The 19253-nt window shown below is 43.4% G+C and overlaps 1 protein-coding gene across 11 annotated transcripts in view; it reads left to right on the top strand.

Moving 5' to 3' along the window:
• Positions 1-19253, top strand: part of MYO1B (myosin IB) — a 429756-nt gene that overhangs the window by 172877 nt on the left and 237626 nt on the right. For 10 of the 11 annotated variants that reach the window (XM_030208964.1, XM_030208970.1, XM_030208968.1 and 7 more), the window contains exon 4: positions 18301-18395. In XM_030208964.1, coding sequence (XP_030064824.1) covers positions 18301-18395 — 95 coding nt within the window. Of the gene's footprint in view, positions 1-2876; positions 2908-18300; positions 18396-19253 lie in introns of those variants that run through there. The other variant, XM_030208971.1, reaches the window with a different exon arrangement.

The raw sequence follows: 19253 nt of genomic DNA, 5'->3' as shown, positions 1-19253 counted from the left end.
GCCCAGTATCACCTTGACATATTACTGAAAAAGGTGAGCTAAATCCAAATAAATAGATAGTGCTTAGCTGGTTATCTTCACTGAACATTAGAGGCTTGCCACTTAGGTGTGTCATACAACTTAGCTGGCTAAGCACTAAACCAGTTTCTAGCTTTGATTGATGCAGGGTTGAAGATCACAGTGGTTTGTGTATGACTGGTGTCCTGTGAATGCCACTGTCCTCCTTATGACAGAAGGACCCAGAATAAAAATTGTATGAATGGAGGACAAGGATTCATTATGTTCTTTCGCTTACTTGGGTATTTATGTTTTGTTTTGTTTTTTCATTGTAATAAATAGGTTTGTAAAATGTTGGACTGTGTGAATTTTCCCTATTAATTCCTACAGAGCTGAGACAAATAAGTATATGTAAGTGTGTGCAAATGAGATATTGTGAAGCCAGAACAATGGGCTGGTAGTTTTTGATTTTTACTTTTAGCTCGCACATAACAACACAACCCATGCATGCTCAATGAAGTTTGCTGGGATTTTTCTATAGGGCACCGATGTCACAAGCATAACATCCTATTTGAAAAGGGTTAATTTGATTTATGCATAGGAAATGGAAGCAACAAATGAATTCTGTGACATGTGAACCACAAACTGTGATCTGGGATTACAGAAGTCCAGGATACAATGAAGCACAAGCTTGTTTGTTTATAAGAACATAAGAACCTAAGTGTTGCCATACTGGGACAGATTGAAGATCCATCAAGCTCAGTATCCTGTTTCCAATAGTGGCCAATCCAGATTACAAGTACCTGGCAAAATCCCAAAAGAGTAAAACAGTTTTTATGCTGCTTATCCTAGAAATAAGCAGTGGATTTTCCCAAGTCCAGTCCGTCTTAACAATGGCTTATGAACTTTTCTTTCAGGAAATTATCCAAATCTTTTTTGGATTACTGTTAACCTGTTTTTGCTCGGTTCCAAAACTGTTGTAGAAATCTAGGATAAAAATAAATTTGAGCCAAAACGGGTTAAATCCTGAGACTAGTTAAGCTGTGTCATTAGAATTGGTGACAGAAAAAACAAAATTATCTTTTGCAGATGCTGGTAATATCACAGATTTGTTTGGTGCATAATGTCATGCATAAGAACATAAGAATGGCCATAATGGGTCAGACCAATGGTCCATCTAGCCCATCGGCCACTGTTGAAAGCAGTATCCCGCTTCCAACAGTGGCCAATTCAGGTCACAAGTATCTGGCAGAAACCCAAATAGTAGCAATATTCCATGCTACCAATCCCGGGTTAAGCAGTAGCTTTCCCCATGTCTTTTGCTTTATGGTGGGTATATTTCTGACTTGCTATCAAAAGTATTCACTGAAAGCACAATTTAAAAAAATAAAACAGCTGAAATGATTCAAAATATGTGACTTCAAAACAAAACCTTACAACAGGTTAGCTAGTCCAATGATTTGAGCCTCAATCAGGTCTAAAAGCCACAGTATAATATTCTAGATAACTTTATAATTAAGGGATGTTTATATGATGTTTCATTATATGTTAGTGCTTGGCAGAAATATGCATTTATTAGCATGGACTCAGGGGCCCTTTTACTAAGGTGCACTGAAAAATGGCCTGCAGTAGTGTAGACATGTGTTTTGGGTGCGCGCAGAATCATTTTTCAGCGCACCTGTAAAAATGCCCTTTTAAAATTTTTGCCAAAAATGGACGTGCGGCAAAATGAAAATTGCCGCATGTCCATTTTGGGTCTGAGACCTTACTGCTAGCCATTGACCTATTGGTAAGGTTTCACGCAGTGACTGGGCAGTAATGGTGTACGCGCGTAAAATGCTGATTACCGTCCATGTGCCAGAAAATAAAAATATTTTCCAGTGCACATATTAGACGTGCGTCAAAAATAAAATTACCGCAAGGGCCACGTGGTAGCTGGGTGGTAACTCAAAATTGACGCGCATTGGGCACGCATAGGCGCCTATGCGGCTTAGTAAAAGGGCCCCTCAGTTTGTTAATGCTCCTTAAAAAATGTGGAGTGGCATTTTAGAAAGAACGATCAGATTATATATTAGATGTTAATTCAGGACATGTGAGGTTCAGTTAGTATTTTAGAACAGGGTTTTGCTGACATAGACCCTGTTCAAGAATACAAGGAGAAATGGACATTCATGTGCTGGATACATACTTTATGGACATCCATTTTAGAAATATAGGTGTCTAAAATATCAACGAGACAAATAGGGTACATGGGCATTTATGTGGGACCGTGTGAACATCCATGTAATGAAAAGGCAACATAGATGTTCATTTGCAGGAACATAAATGTCTATATAAACAATTTTAGAAACATAAACATCCATTTTTCCTGAAGTTATCACAGAGCCTGGTATCCCCTGACAGTTTCACTTTTAGGGTGATTTACTGTAATTTATGGTAACATATATTAAATGTTTTTTTTTCTGGGGCTCTAGGGGAGCTGTTCCAGGGTTTTGGTGGATGGTGCTGGCTGGAAAAGGTTTAAAGTTAGTTTGGGAATTATTAATAGAGTTAGGTGAAGAAAGTGTGAGATGTTTCTTAAATATGGTTTTATTTTACCAAGAATAACCCATGATTAGGTGGGGAATGTACTATAAATGTTTCTTGCTGTTTTGGGTACAAGTCAGGTTAAAATTGACTTTGAAATTCTCTGTGTAGGAAGTTTTGCATTTACTTCTATGGGGGGAAGGGACAGCCTAGATTCTAAACCAAACAGATACGAAAAAAAACCCAGTCTTTAGCTGACAAGCTGATTGGTTGAGTGATGTCAGGTGGTCCTCTAGGGGGGGTGAGTTGCCAGGGACACTGCTGAGCTAAGAGAGAGCAGGGAAGGACTGAGAAAGAAAAACGTATGGTGTGTGTCTGTGTAATGTAAGAGAAAACAGTATATTTTATGAGTTTATAGTGAAATGTGACATTGAAAAAGGGCACTTTGATATTGAAAGTGAGCTGAGGTGAGTGTGAAGGGTATTTCAGAGATAGAACTGGGTTCCAAGAGATAAAAAGTGAGTTACAATTTTGTGGAATGAGATTCTGTATGCTAAAGTATTTAGTGGACACATGGCTGCCTACTCCTTTTAGAATAGGGAAAAACAGTTGAGACACAGGAGTGTGGGAGACTGTGATTTCTGTTACTAATTATACTAAGTGAGAGAAACTATAAGGGTGTCAGAGAAAGATGTGCTAGAATTTAAAGGATGATTAAGGGGAAATTGAAGGTGAATCTGTTATTTGGAGAAAGAAGCTATTAGGCTGTGTCTGTGGGAAAGGTGTGTTGTTTCTGAGTGCTCCGAGTTCAGTGCAAGGCCAGGTGGCAGATTAAGCACTGCTTTTGTATGAGTGTGCTGTATTCCCCAGATTGATTTGATAGCTGTGCAGGGAAATGTTATGTTTTTATGTGAAGTCTGTGAGATGGAGTGTTGTAATACTATTTGAATAGGGAATGGGTTACTGTGTGAGATCCCTGAATGCAGTGCAAAAGCCTTCTTCTGCAGCAGTTTATAATAGGGAATTAACAGTGAGAAATAGGCTGTGAAGTGAGTACTTTAACTTATTTTATTTCAGTTAGAGAGCTTGGCCACAGTATTGAGAATTGGTTAATTATCACCAGAGTGGAGTCAGTTCCTGAACAAGTACAGGGAGTTTAAGGTTTTGCTTCCCTGATTATTTTCTTTATAAGTGAGGTTTAGGAAGAAGAGATCAGTGAATTATCCTCTGAAGGGTTCCAGCTGAGCTCCCACGCAAGAAAGACCTCACCTAAATAAATTCAACCACAGCTAAGTGACATTTGCAAAGGGTGTTGAAGGACATATCATTCTTTTTGGTTTACAACATTTTAAGGGAAAACTAAAGAACAGAACAACATCAAATATAAAAAAAAATCCATGTTTTCCTGACTTGCCTAAGTGTTCTGGGTTCAAGTGAGATCCCTGCACAAACATCCATAATACCTATAAAGACACAAATTCTGACATCAATAGCAAGGAAAGAGTATTAAAACAAATATCTGATTTTGATAAAAAGACAATTTAAATATTTATCTGAAAAGGTCCTTTTCTGCCTTTTTAGGTGATTTTGTTGAAAAAGATAAGGGTATACATGTAAAACTACATTTGAATGTTGAATATGTTATTGCAGTTCTATTAAGCCACACACTAATTGTGAATTTGAGTTTATTTGAATGAAAATTTGTTTGCATTTGTATTCAATAAAGCAAAAGATAATTTGCAAATCTGAAGGTGCGGTTCTTCCAGTTCAGGAACAAATCCTAAATTTAGCTTCTTTTCCTCCTTTATTCTTTGAGAGTAAAGGACAAGGTTAGTTTATTTGTTCCACTCCCTCGGCTGTGAGTGTGTGTTCCCTGGATATTTGCCACGACTACAACAATCAGGTATCTAGGAGCACATCACTATAGTCCAGCCGAGAGGGGTGGTAACATTACCCTAATCCTTCCAGTGGAGCGCTGTTAATTCAGAGCACTTTTCTGACACTTAGACATCCTGGGTATCAGGTCTAAATCTAGACATCCATCTTTTTGGTCATATTCTGAATGGGGAATAGATGTCTGTATTTTTGGCCCACCCTAATCCTTCCCAAAACACACCCAGAAAATGCCACTTTGCCAGGTGGACACTCTTCAGTTTTGGATGCTCATATCCCAGTTTTTTAGAATCAGGATTTAAACATCCATCTAAAACCCGAACAGTGCTTCCAAAATAAGCACCTTAATGTGTGTTAAATCAATTTAAAGTTCAATAACCTACAAAATAATGTGTGTGAAGTGAATTAGCGTGCCTTAAAAAGTTCTAAAGCATGCTAAGGCAACTGAAAAAAAACATCAAATATTGGAAAAAAAAATCCAAATGAATTGAAAATGAGCCCAAAAGTTTCACCTGAACACATCCCTAGAGATTTGACTGTATAGTTTGATCTTTTAGATTTGATTTTTGAATAAAAATAGAAGCTTGGCCTTTCCAGAATTGCTTTGCTTAGTCCTGCACATCCTTTGGGAGGAAGACATGGAAGAAAAAGTTGAAATGGTTTATTCAAAGGGCCATCAGGTGTGTGATATGGGCTCAGTTCTTCCTGTTTTTGCTCGTTGGCTTTTGTAACATGCAACAAGCATCCACTTCATGAGCTGATGGGGTCAGATAGCAGGTGGCAGTGGATAATAATTGTTGGGCTGTATTGCTATTCATAAGTCAGTAATTATGTTTTTAAAATCCCTAATGACAATATTTGATATGAATGATGATTATTCTGTTTTGTTCCCATGGTTTGCTTTATGGATCACCAGCGTCTCTGGTGTGAATTGTCAAACCGGGACCTACCAATTGCAGATGCATATTTAATAAGTCGAGGTGGAATTTATTTCACAGATTGTTTTGGGGGAATCATCACCATGGGATAAGAGTTTTTGCAGTCACTGGCATCACAGTCTTCTGTCAGTTTCCAATGAGTGCTGCTGGACTGAAACATTAATTGAAAGGATGGGAAGCGTTTTTTAAAATATACTTGAAAATGTTCATCAAAGTAGTGAATTCTCAATGCTGCATCTTGTCCTTCAAATCAGTGAGCAATTGAATTGGTTCTCTGTGAATGAAACTTTTTGCACAAACATATATATTTAGCTTTGAGGGGTTTTAAAAATAGATTTTAGATATGTGTATGATTTAATTTAGTGAATTCAATGATTTACTGTACCTCCTTCAGGGGTTCTTTTACTAAGGTACGCCGAAAAATGGCCTGCGCTGTTGATGTGTGTATTGGATGTGCACAGGTCTATTTTTCAGCGCACCTGCAAAAAAACCCTTTGTTTTTTTTGGGCCGAAAATGGATGTGCAGCTAAATAAAAATTGGCACGTGCCCATTTTGGGCCTGAGACCTTACTGCCACCCATTCACTTAGCGGTAAGGTCTCACGCGTGCACTGCCAATTACTGCCCGGTTAGTGTCATGCGGTAGAAAATAAGAAATATTTCCAGTGGCACATAAAAAATGGAATTACCGCCTGGGGTATGCTGTAGGCGGGTGGTAGTTCCAAATTGATGCGATTTAGACGCGCGTAGGCGCCCATGTGCCTTAGTAAAAGGGCCCCTTAGAAAGTAGCATCAATTTTATTTTTATTTACATTTAAACTTTACATTCATCTGTTAATAATAAATGTAGGATATTTGAGAAAAAATATCACAAATCTTATATAAAATTTTTGCTTCCTTGTCATCAAGCAGATGAAGCCATTACGTATGGGTTGTGTCCATCAACCAGCGGGGGAGATAAAGAGCACTCAACTTTTCACAGTGCCTCATGGCCAGCCATCTCCACTGCTTCTTCTGCATTCTCTATCTCCCCAAGCAGGGTGGCTGCAGCTTCTTCGAGCTCCATCAAAAATCTGCCCTGGGGGTGGCTCCTGGCTTGCCAGTTGTTAGCCGGGGTATTAGAGGCTATAGCAGCTTCACTTTGAAGGCACATAGGTCAGCCCTTTCCCTGCCTTACCCATGCCCCGGTGGATGTGGACATATTAGCTTGCTTTTCCCTGTCCTTTCCCACTCAGTGGATGCAGGCACATTGGTTCGCCTTTCCCTGCCTTTCCCACTCATCTGAGCCTCCGGAGTTCTTATTACCTCTGCTTTCCTCACAGCGTTAAAAAAAAAAAAAAAATGGAACAGAGGTTTTCCTTTGATTCTTCTATGGGACCGGAGCTGTGATACTCGGTCCGGTGAGGTAAGAGTGTTTTCTAACTCCTCCGGGGTGGGCCCGCGATCGGGGCGTTTTTGGCGCGAAACCGTCATTTTGAATTTTCCCGCCGTTTTCAGCGATGGCTGCAATGTAAAGCGCTGTTCCCGGTGTGGCAAGCGCAAAACAGCAGCGGGGCTCTGTAAATCATGCTGTACAGGTGTAAGAGCCGGCCCGAGCATGGCGAGCGATGATTCTTCCCGCTCAGAGCTGGCAGCGGTCGCCATTTCGAATTCTCCGCATGGCACAGCCTCCGTAGAGACGGAGAGCCCTGAGCCCGGGGGGGGGGGGGGGGGGGGAGACCTCAAATTGAGGCTATTCAGGGAGCGGCTAGCCCCGGACGGGATCTGGGTGCCCAGGGCGAGTTTTTCTCCCCTGATTTTGTGTTATTATCGCATAAAGCATACATGCTGAAAAGAGCTCTCCCTTCTTTCGTCTGAGGCCCCTTCTATTGTCCCCCTCCCCCCCCCCCCGGTGGATTCTGGCCTGGGACTGCCCGCTGAGGCTATTTTCCCTGATAATTGGCATAAAGAAAAGCATAGAAGGGCTACTTCCCCTTCAGATTGTGGTGCACCTCCTCCCCCCCCCCCCCAGTGGTTGGGCTGTGAGGATTCAGAGAGTTCTGGCAGGCCTTCGTGGTCTGAGGAGCCAGAGTCAGGTGCAGAATTACCACAGGTTCTGGATGATCCCTCCGCGGTGAGGATTTTCCACCGTGATGAGCTGCCAGCGCTTATTTCAGATGCCCTACAGGTCCTTTCTATTGAAGAGCCTGACAGTGGCACGGCCTCCTCTGTGAATCCTAGGACGGCTAGTACCAAAAAGCCTGCTCGAGCCTTTCCTTTGCATGACTCCATCCAAGAGCTTATTTCCACTCAGTGGGCAGACCCCGAGGAACCTTTGAAAGTTTCCAGGGCTATGGGGCAATTATACCCTCTTGTGAGGAGCATTTGTCTCGCTTTGCAATGCCTAAAGTAGATGCCTTAGTCACTGCGGTGACAAAGAGAACTACCTTCCCTGTGGAAGGAGGAGTTGCCCTGAAGGATATACAAGACCGTAAGCTGGAAGCAGCACTTAAACGGCCCTTTGACATTGCAGGTCTTACTGTTCGGGCGTCTGCATGCAGTTGTTATGCTGCTAGAGCCTGCCTGGCGTGGTTGCAACAGGCAGTGGAACAGCCCGGAGATGGAGCGGAGCCCTTCTCGGATGTGGCTCTGCGGCTGGAGTCGGCCTTGTCCTTTTTGGCTGATGCCCTTTATGATATTGTCAGAGCTTCGGTTAAACAAATGGCAGTAGCAGTGGCGGCTCGCCGTCTTATTTGGCTACGACATTGGGCAGCGGACATGGCCTCTAAGCAAAAGGTTGGTGAAGTTGCCCTTTCAAGGCCTTCTCCTATTTGGTGAGGAGTTGGAAAAAAAATTGTTAAAGGCCTGGGAGATCCTAAACCCCAGCGCTTGCCCGAAGATAGGCCGAGGCCTTCCTCCAAGGGCCAAGGCGGTCCACTCCTCTTATAGACCGTGAAGCTAGAAGGTACTGCCTGGGGCGTTCTGCTGGGTTCACTTCTCGTGCCCGTTTTTCAGCAGAGGAACTCCTTTCGCTCGGATAAGCGTTCCGCAGCCACCGGCTCTAGGCCTGGAGTTCAGGGGCGACCCTCTCAATGATGGTGCGCCGGCCCCCTCCTCGCTTCCTGTCATCGGAGGACGTTTTTCTCTCTTTGCCGAGGAGTGGGCCAATATTTCCTCAGATCAGTGGGTTCTGGACCTGATCAGAGATGGCTACAGAATAGAATTCAACGCCCCAGTAAGAGATGTGTGGAGTCCCGATGTGGTTCTGCCACCAAACGAGTGGCGGTAGAGGAGACTTTGCAAGGTATGATTCAGTTAGTGGCCGTGTCCCCGGTACCTCCCGCCGAACATGGCTACGGCCGATACTCCTATCTACTTTGTGGTGCCGTGAAAAGGAGGGTCTTTTCGCCCTATTCTGAATTTAAAAGAATTAAACAAGTCCCTGAGAGTGCGGCATTTCCACATGGAAACCCTGCGCTCCGTCAATGCTGCGGTACAGCCAGGAGAGTTTCTCACGTCTCTAGACCTGAAAGAAGCTTACTTGCATATACCAATTTGGCCCCCGCACCAGAAGTTTCTGAGGTTTGCGGTGTTGGGAAAACATTTCCAGTTCCGGGCCTTGCCTTTTGGCCTCGCCACAGCTCCCCGAACCTTTTCGAAGGTAATGGTGGTAGTAGCTGCTTTGCTCAGGCGAGAAGGTATCAGGGTTCACCCGTACCTAGACAACTGGCTTATCAGAGCAGACTCTGTAACAGAGAGCTATCAAGCTACAGCCAGAGTGGTCTCAGTACTTCAATCTCTAGGCTGGGTCGTCAATATGGCCAAAAGTCACCTGACCCCCTTGCAATCTCTAGAATATTTGGGGGCCAGGTTCGACACAGACTCGGGCTATGTATACCTACCTGAGCTAAGGCGGTGCAAGCTTCAGAATCAGGTCCGTCTGCTCCTGAGGATTCCCCACCCACGAGCTTGGGACATTGTCCAGCTGCTGGGATCGATGACAGCCACATTGGAAGTGGTGGCCTGGGCGAGAGCGCACATGAGACCTCTACAGTATTCCCTACTTCAAAGATGGTCTCCAGTTTCTCAGGATTATCAATGCAGACTTTCTTGGCTCCCTGTGGCCCGACTCAGCATGGAGTGGTGGCTCTCAGATAGCATGCTGCGGTGAGGAATGCCGCTGGCGCTCCCCGATTGGTGTCTAGTAGTGACAAATGCCAGCCTGAAGGGCTGGGGCACACATTGCAAGGGGAAGCATGCCTAGGGTCTATGGACACCCGAGGAGTCGGAGTGGTCCATCACCGCCTGGAGTTGAAAGCGGTGTTTCAGGCGCTTCTGGCCTTTCAAGTGACCCTGGAAGGATTGGCTGTCAGAGTGATGTCGGACAACACGACAGCAGTGGCCTACATAAATCGACAAGGCGGCACTCAGTGCAGAGCACTAGCCGCGCAGGCCGAACAGATTTGCCACTGGGCCAAGCTGCATCTTCAGTTTCTGTTGGCAGCTCACATTGCAGGTCAGAGCAACGTGCAAGCCGATTATCTAAGCAGGCATCAGATCGATCCAGCAGAATGGGAACTAGCAGACAAAGTATTCCTGCAGATATGTGCCAAATGGGGCAAGCCCGTGATGGATCTTATGGCGACAAGTTCAAATGCCAAAGTCCCGTGCTTTTTCAGCAGACAGAGAGATCCTCGCTCGGCTGGGTTGGATGCCTTGACTCAGCCCTGGCCTCTGGGCCTACTATATGTGTTCCCTCCGTGGCCCTTGATAGGGCGCGTGCTCCTGCGGATTCGGCTGCACCCAGGAGAAGTGGTCCTCATCGCCCCGGATTGGCCCAGGAGGCCTTGGTATGCGGACCTCTGACAGATGCTAGTGGAGGCTCCCCTTCCTTTACCTCTGGTACCGAACCTGTTGTCACAGGGCCCGGTAGCCATGGAGGATGCCTGCCGCTTTGATCTTATGGTATGGCGATTGAGACGGCGCAATTGAGGGACAAAGGCTATTCATACACAGTCATTTTCACTCTCCTGCAGGCCCGCAAGCGTTCCACTTCCGTGGCTTATGTCAGGATTTGGCGCCAGTTTGAGTCTTGGTGTGCTTCAAAGCGATCACACCCATGCGGGCTCCTGTTTTGCCGATTCTGGACTTTTTGCAGGATGGTGTACAAATAGGCTTGGCCTATAATTCCCTGCGGGTGCAAGTGGCAGCATTGGCCTCTCTTCCTGGTAAGGTTGAAGGCGTGTCTTTAGCTGCTCATTCAGATGTGGCACGGTTTCTTAGTGGGGTGCTTCGCCTCCGGCCTTCCGTGCGAGCACCCTGTCCAGCTTGGAACCTGGGGCTAGTTTTGAAGGCCCTGCAGGCTTCTCCTTTTGAGCCGCTTTGGCGAGCATCGGAGAAAGATTTGACACTAAAGGCCGTTTTTCTTGTGGCCATTACTTCGGTGAGACGGGTGTCAGAGCTCCAGGCGCTGTCCTGTAGAGATCCATTTCTGCAATTCTCAGAGTCCGGGGTCACGGTTTGGACCGTGCCTTCCTTCATGCCTAAGGTGGTTTCAGCGTTTCACCTAAACCAGCCTATTTTCTTGCCCTCCTTTGATAAGGAGGAGTTTCCAGAATCTTTTGGGCAGTTGCACCTGTTGGATGTGCGCAGGACTCTGCTGCAGTATCTGCGAGTTACTATCTCCTTCAGGATCTATGATCATCTGTTTTGCTATCAGGTCCTCGCAGAGGGTCTCCAGCGTCTAAAGCCACTATTGCCCGCTGGCTCAAAGAAACTATCTTTTCAGCTTATCTGCTTGCCGGCCGGTCTCCACCTGTAGCCTTTAAGGCGCATTCTACCAGAGCGATTTCTTCCTCTTGGGCTGAAACTGGAGCACTCTCTCATCAAGAGATATGCAGTTCAGCAACATGGGCTTCTAAGCTCTCTTTTGCCCGACATTACAGGCTGGATGTGGCTGCTAGGAGGGATGCGCGTTTTGGAGCACAAGTGCTAGCGTATGGTGTGACCTGTTCCCACCCTATATAGGGATTGCTTTGTTGCATCCCATCTGTAATGGCTTCATCTGCTTAATGACAAGGAAGGGAAAATTAGGTTCTTACCTTGGTAATTTTCTTTCCTTTAGTCATAGCAGATGAAGCCATGAGCCCTCCCTGTATGATTGGCTGTATGCTGTGAATCTGTTTCAGGTTCTGTTCTTGTTTCCTGAAGTTCCTTCCTTGGGAGAAAGTTGGAAAACAGTCTTCAGGATTCATGTTCATAGGAGGATGAGTCCATTCCCTCCAGTTTATGTTTTGGAGGATGAGTTTATTCCCTCCAGGAGGTTGCGTGTATACCCTCCAGTTATACAATAAGGAGGACGAGTTTATTCCCTCCAGGAGGATGTGTTCATTCCCTCCTTTTGAGTTCATGCCCTTGTTAGGGGGCCATCGTTCGCTGTGAGGAAAGTTCATGTTATTCCCATTGCGGTTTGCCATACTGCTTTGGAAGCTTCAAATACTGAAGAGGCAGTGGAGCTGGCTGGCCATGAGGCACTGTGAAAAGTTGAGTGCTCTCTATCTTCCCCTGCTGGTTGATGGACACAACCCATACGTAATGGCTTCATTTGCTATGACTAAAGGAAAGAAAATTACCAAGGTAAGAACCTAATTTTCCCATAGTATTTAGACCACAACTTAAGAGCAAGATACTAGGAAAATTTTTGTATATAGCAAAATTAACAAATAGAACAGAAACATGTAGAAACCCGCAGCCAGACTTTCTCAGCTCAGTCTCTCTCTATTGGGCATTCTGGATCATTCCTTCCAAATAAAAATAAAATTAAAAAAAAAAAAGTAGCATCAAATCGATTTATGAAATTAAAGTTTAAGGAGCCCTTTGTGTGGTTTTAGCGCAGGAAAACAGGCTACTGCAAAATGTGTTAAAGAATTATTTTTGTAGAGGGGGCATGTTATGGGCAGAGAGTGGGTGATCCTGCACTATCTAGCTAGTGTGTTCCGATTAGTGTGCATTGAAAGATATAAACAGGATGGAGTTGGTCCAGAGGGCGGCTACGAAATTAGTAAGCGGACTTGAATGCAAAAATTATAGGGACAGGCTTATGAACCTCAACATGTATACGCTGGAAGAGAGGAGGGAGAGAGGAGACATGATAGAAACGTTTAAATATCTCAAGGACATTTATGTACAGGAAGAGAGCCTTTTTCAAATGAAGGAGAGTTCTGGAATGAGGGGGCATATGACAAAGTTAAGAGGGAATAGGCTTAGGAGTAACCTAAGGAAGTATTATTTCACAAAAGGGTGGTGGAGGCGTGGAATGGCTTCCCGGTGGAGGTTGTGGAGTCGAGGACTGTTCCAGAATTTAAAAAGGTATGGGATAAGAATGTGGGATCGCTTAGGAACAGGAAGAATTAGGGGTTACAGAGGATGGGCAGACTGGATAGGTCATATGGCCTTTATCTGCCATCATGTTTCTATGTTTCTACCCGGATAATGCAGACAATGCAGGAGCACTTAGTGCCTCCTAAGTAGGAGGCGGTAACTGCTCCCGCATTAATTTTTGGGTGGTCCTGTGTGCTAATGCAACATTAACACACGATTTAAACAACTTAAAAAAAAAAAGTCCCAAGAAGTAATGTGTTAAATCTGGGCTTAGCATGTGGGAAATTCCCATGAGTAGAACGCATTAACCCCCAAATTCTGCACATCACTCCTTAATTTCTGTGTGGAAATTGAAGCGTGTTCTATAACAATGCGCATAACTTAATCATCTCTCTTTCAATTGGATGTTTCGAAGCAATTATCAGCACTAATTGGCATTAATTACGATTTACATGCACAATTTGCTAAGCATATTCTGTAACGTGCGCGTAAATGCCAAGTTGCACAGATGAAAAGGGGGCATAGTTATAGGCATGGAATGGGCATTTCTAAAATCTATGTGCATTATTATACAGTACACCTGCTGTGCGCCTAATATTGGCGTCAGGATTTACACCAAGTAAAACATGGTCATGTTCTATATACAGTGCAGAAATTGAAGCCTATTCTATAAAATTTAGGTGTACTTTAGAGAATATGCCTAGGTGTATTTTTTTACCACGTAGATTTTTCAGGCGCCATATTTAGAATCTAGCCCTAAGCCTAGATTTCAGTGCACTTTAGTACAAGGGTCCCAAAAGATTAAAAGGTATAAAAAAGAGAAAAGGAGATGGAAAAAGGAAAGGTGGGGTGGGGGGGGGGGGGGGGGGGGGGGAAGAACACCACCAGAAACAGCAAGGAGATAAATGCTGGGAAGAAAAAAAAACAGAGGAAAGGAGACACAAAAACAGAAATATGATGTCATTAAAGAAAACAAGATCTGAACTTAAAGGAAACATACTTGGCAATGTTACTTACAAAGTACACAATAGTGTGGAACATCTGGTGGATGGGAAAACATGTGTGAGCTTATTTTGTTTTAAATATTTGTCCATGTGGAGCACCTAGCTATCCTTTAAAGTCCCTAGCCTCACGCAACTGAGGTGTATCGGGAAGTACACGTTTTGATATAGGGCCCAACAGGGAGGTCATACACCAGAGGGCACAGAAAGAAACAATTCAGGATGCAAACTACTCCAGAAAGATGGTCAAAAGTAAGTTGAAAAAAAGTGTTTCTTGCTTATTTATAAAAATTTGTAGAGGGGGCATGTTATGGCCAGAGAGTGGGTGATCCTGTGCTATCTAGCTAGTGTGCTCCGATTAGATAACCATTTTCCTGAAGAAATGTTTCATAATGGTTCACAAACCAGTTATGAAATCAAATCTCTCTAAGGCAGGGGTTCTCAACCCAGTCCTCGGAACACTCCCAGCTGTTCAGGTTTTCAGAATACACACAATCTGTATGAGATAAATTTAAATATGCATATTCATTGTGGGCATCCAAAAGACCTTACTCTCTGGGTGTGTCCCGAGGACTGGGTTGGGAACCAGTGCTCTAAGGTTAAGCATTTTACGTAGCATACAGTAGCATGCTTTTAGGTCAGCTAAGTTAACATGTTTAATTTAAAGAGACTCAGAAGCCAAATGCAGGATAACAGGGTGGAGTTATATAATTGGAAGTTTAGTCAGATTATAATGACCACACGCTGTCTTTGCTATCCATTTGTGGTCTCAAGGTTGGGTAGGCTAAGGCTGCATGGCAGGCGGAAAACTCCTGTCTGTATAATTCTTATTTTAGGAGGTTGCTGAGGTGTAATTCATGCTTGGCTTCCTGTCTTCTTGCTGTTTTTAATTTTTCTAACATTAAACATTTGTGACCTCACACCTACTTGGAATTTTTCATCTTCTAGATAAAAAATGGAATGTTCTAGTGTGGCTAGTTATTACATAGCTGCTGGCTTAGATTAAAATAAAAAGAACTTTGAGCATCTTTTTTTGCTGTATTGATTCATTTGTGCAGAGGCTATGTCAATTCTTAATATGCATATACCCCTTCCATTTTATAACATGGTATCTAAATTTACATGACAAGTATATATGTAATTTATAGAATGCTAGTACTTATATGTGTGTAAATGTAAGGGGACATGTACAAGGAAGAAGCATAGGCAGGGCCTGGGCAAGACCAACATTTATGTAAGCTCTGTGCTAAATTGCCTCATTTAGGCCTTCCCGTTTCCCCCCAGATTCTATATATCGCGCCTAGAGATCTGCGACAAAATCCAAGAGTATCCCATAATGCACGTAACTTAATTGGCTTAACAAGCCAATCAGTGTTGATAACAGCACTTAACAAGCAATGATGAGCACTAATTGGCAATAATTAGAATTTAGCGCACAACTCGCTAAGCGTATTCTGTAACGCAGCTCGCCTAACTTATAACACATGCATCCAAAAGGCATTCCAAAACTTTACGGGCATAGTTATAGAATATGGCCTTCTGCGCCTAAATCTACATGCCAGGATTTACGCCATGTTTTCATTGGTTTAAATGGATGCACATAGTTTTAGGTAGTAGGATATTATCAACTAAACGTAATTCTGTATACCACACCTAAATCTAAGTGCCACTTATACAATATGCTTAGGCGAAAATGTTTTCTGCGTGGATTTTTTAGGCGCCATATAAAGAACCCCCCCCCCCTTTATTTACTATTTTCATGATGTAAGTGGGCATGCCTATATTACAGTAGGTGCGTTGACGCTGATTGGCCCCCAAATTCCATTGAAGAGTTAGCACTTAGTTCACAGTGGCTAGGCACCTAAATTGTAGCACCCAGTTATAGATTTTTCCCCATGGTGTTCTTTGAAGTTTGCAATCCAGTGAAATGCCAGTGACAGAATTATCTATCAGGTAGGTCTACCTGACAGCAGCAAGTATAACAAGTACTAGATGTTGTGGAAACACAAGCACTCAAGTACCTAGGTCTACTTGTGTTGATCAGATTGATTTTATTGGTATGGAAGAGCCATGGGGAGAAGCTGGATGTTCTAGTAGCTAGAATTTTACAAAGGCGAAAGGAGACAGAAGGACCAAATAAATTAACTGCACATACAGATAATGCTGGATAAAGACTTTATTTTAAGAAAGTTAAATAAAACTTCACATAATTTAATTTGCAAAGTATGTGTAATCCTTATTTTGCCCTCAAGTGGATTACTTTAGTAAGTTTAATAGTTAGTAGAGAGGTCAAGGCTGTGACCAGTTTGAGTTGAAAGGAGTATTGGCATAGTAATTCACTCACTGGGCACTCTTTCTCTCAGTAAGACAGTCCAAGCCAGAATTTTAGTGCTCAGCCAACAGGGTTTATTTTTACTTGGAATCTTCAGGCAAAACTTGGGACAGCGCTCAGTATCAACTACCTAGAGGTAGAAGTAAAGGGAAAAAATAGTTTTAATCACTTACAGTTTGTAGTAGGTTTCCTTGTGGACTCTCTTTGTTTTGGTAAAGATCCTTGGCAAAAGTTCTTTACAGCGTTACTCTCTTCTGGTCCCCTCCTCAAGAGGGAAGCTGTTCTTTAAGTCTCTTTGACTTAGGTAGGGCTCTCTGAGTCTTTTAGTGTAAAGTCCTTAGTAAGTTGTCCCTTCTCCGATGGGAGCTCATCTACTGGGGTTTTTCTTCTTACATATCTTCATCGACTCTTCCTCTCTCTCATCTTGCTCCTTCAAGTTTGTTATTTCAGTACCTCATTCCTCCTTGGAAGGAGATGATAGTGGCTGCTTTGCCATTCCAGCTTTCACCTGTGACGAGTGCAGCAGTTTTCACTGTTAACAATTTGTAATCATGATTAATCGCACAATTAAAGGTATGGTTTTTTTTTTCCCCACTGCAGCTCCTTGTGACTCTGGGCAACAAGAGTGTTAAGTGACTTGCCCAGAAATGCTAAATAGTAGTAGTAGTAGTAGTAGCCCCAAGCAACAAGGAGCTGCAGTGTGAAAATAAATAAATAAGGTGCCCTTTTACCAAGCCGCAGTAGGGCTACCACGGGATTAACGTGCAGTGATTTGGCCTACCACTGGGTTACGCGGGAGCCCAGCGGTAGTGCCGACTCTTGCCGCATGACGTTTCTGGCTTCAAAAAATAATTTGGGATTTTTAGTGCTGGGGACTTACCTAGCGGTGCCACATGGTGCCCAGTTACCGCCAGGTTAGTGTGGGTGCCCTTACCGCCTCCTAAATAGAAGAGGGTAAGGGCTGTCCCCAGAAATGCCCATGCAGCAAGTGTTAAGCTTACCGCCCCACCATTTCTATTTTATTTTTAAAAAGCTGTTTTACCAACGGCGGTAAAAGGAGGCTTCGGCCTGTGGCAAACCCGTGCGCCAAAATCACCGCAGGGGTCCTTTCACCACTGCTTGGTAAAAGGACCCCTGAATTACATACCTTTAATCGTGTGATCAATCATAGTTACAAATTTTAATCAAAATGCAGCCCTATATCAGTGCAAAGATCCTTTTTTTCCACTGTCTTAAATCTGCCCCTGTTGCCACCCTTTTTAGGCACCTAAATTTATGAGCCTTGTGAAACTGAAAGCAAACACTTAGGGGGGTCTTTTATAAAGCCGTGGTAGCGTTTTTATCTCATGGTAGAAATCTTAGTAATTTGTATTTACTATATTTTTCTTTATTATATTTCCTGTAAAATAAATATTGTATTCAAAACTGCTTTTCTATACAAGCATTGTTGCTTGAATTGTAAATTTTGAAATTATAAATAAATAAATAAAAGAAATCAGCTGGCTATAAATGCCAAGACACCCATTATATTCCTATAGGCATCTTGGAGTTTACCACCAGCTGATTTCTACTGCAAGCTAAAAACGCTACCACGGCTTAGTAAAAGACCCCCTGAAGCACTCGGCCCAAGTACTTTTTCAAAGTTAGGAGCCTAAGTTCTTTGAATATCAGCCTGTTATCTTTTTTTCAAGTTGGCCTAGTGCTGATATCCATTTTGCAGGGGTGGGAAGGGGTCGTTCTGTAAGTTATACTGTGGAGCCTCACGAGGAGTTGTCTGACTGTTGGTAAAGGTAGACCTGGTCCCAGAACCTGCCAAGTATTATTTACAGCGTTGAGTCTTAGTCCTTTGGTAGCATCCGAAGAGCTCAAACGTTCTGGTATGTGCTCTTCAATAAAGCTAGGTGTGTTGCTTAAATAACATTCCAGAATATCTTTGTGCTTAGATGGTTTTTGAGAATCACTGCTACACTGTAGACGTAATTAAAGTGTCAGGTATGCACCAGTGCAGTTTCCTTTATCCTACTGTATATTAGTGAGTATTCATATTTATTGCAAAGGTAGAAACGTAGAAAAATTACACCCCCCCTCCCGGGTACTACGCTGCATGCTAATGCCATTCACTTTGAATGGGCTGTGTAGACATTGCCGCACAGTTTAGTAAACAGGGGGGTAAATAACTAAAATGTAAATTATCCTTTGAAAATCAGTTGCACTTCTATTCTGTGGTATATTATAAGCTTTTTATGCTTTTGCAGATATGCTTTGTCAGATGAGGCATACAGATCACTGAGGGACCAGGATAAAGACCAGTGTATTCTAATTACTGGGGAAAGTGGAGCTGGAAAAACAGGTAACACAATTTACTGTATCTTATAGTACAAAGGTTAAGCAAAACTCTTTATTAACACAAAGACTGAGGCCTGTTACTTCACAGGCCCAGAAAAGTCCCTTGAACTTCAGAGGCTGTCTTTACATGAGCCTGTGACTGACAGGTACAGTGGGGGAAATAAGTATTTGATCCCTTGCTGATTTTGTAAGTGTGCCCACTGACAAAGACATGAGCAGCCCATAATTGAAGGGTAGGTTATTGGTAACAGTGAGAGATAGCACATCACAAATTAAATCCGGAAAATCACATTGTGGAAAGTATATGAATTTATTTGCATTCTGCAGAGGGAAATAAGTATTTAATCCCTCTGGCAAACAAGACCTAGTACTTGGTGGCAAAACCCTTGTTGGCAAGCACAGCGGTCAGACGTCTTCTGTAGTTGATGATGAGGTTTGCACACATGTCAGGAGGAATTTTGGTCCACTCCTCTTTGCAGATCATCTCTAAATCATTAAGAGTTCTGGGCTGTCGCTTGGCAACTCGCAGCTTCAGCTCCCTCCATAAGTTTTCAATGGGATTAAGGTCTGGTGACTGGCTAGGCCACTCCATGACCCTAATGTGCTTCTTCCTGAGCCACTCCTTTGTTGCCTTGGCTGTATGTTTTGGGTCATTGTCGTGCTGGAAGACCCAGCCACGACCCATTTTTAAGGCCCTGGCGGAGGGAAGGAGGTTGTCACTCAGAATTGTACGGTACATGGCCCCATCCATTCTCCCATTGATGCGGTGAAGTAGTCCTGTGCCCTTAGCAGAGAAACACCCCCAAAACATAACATTTCCACCTCCATGCTTGACAGTGGGGACGGTGTTCTTTGGGTCATA

This window comes from Microcaecilia unicolor, chromosome 7 (assembly GCF_901765095.1).
Source record: "Microcaecilia unicolor chromosome 7, aMicUni1.1, whole genome shotgun sequence".
NCBI lineage: Eukaryota > Metazoa > Chordata > Amphibia > Gymnophiona > Siphonopidae > Microcaecilia > Microcaecilia unicolor.
This window is presented reverse-complemented; position numbering and strand designations above follow the sequence as displayed.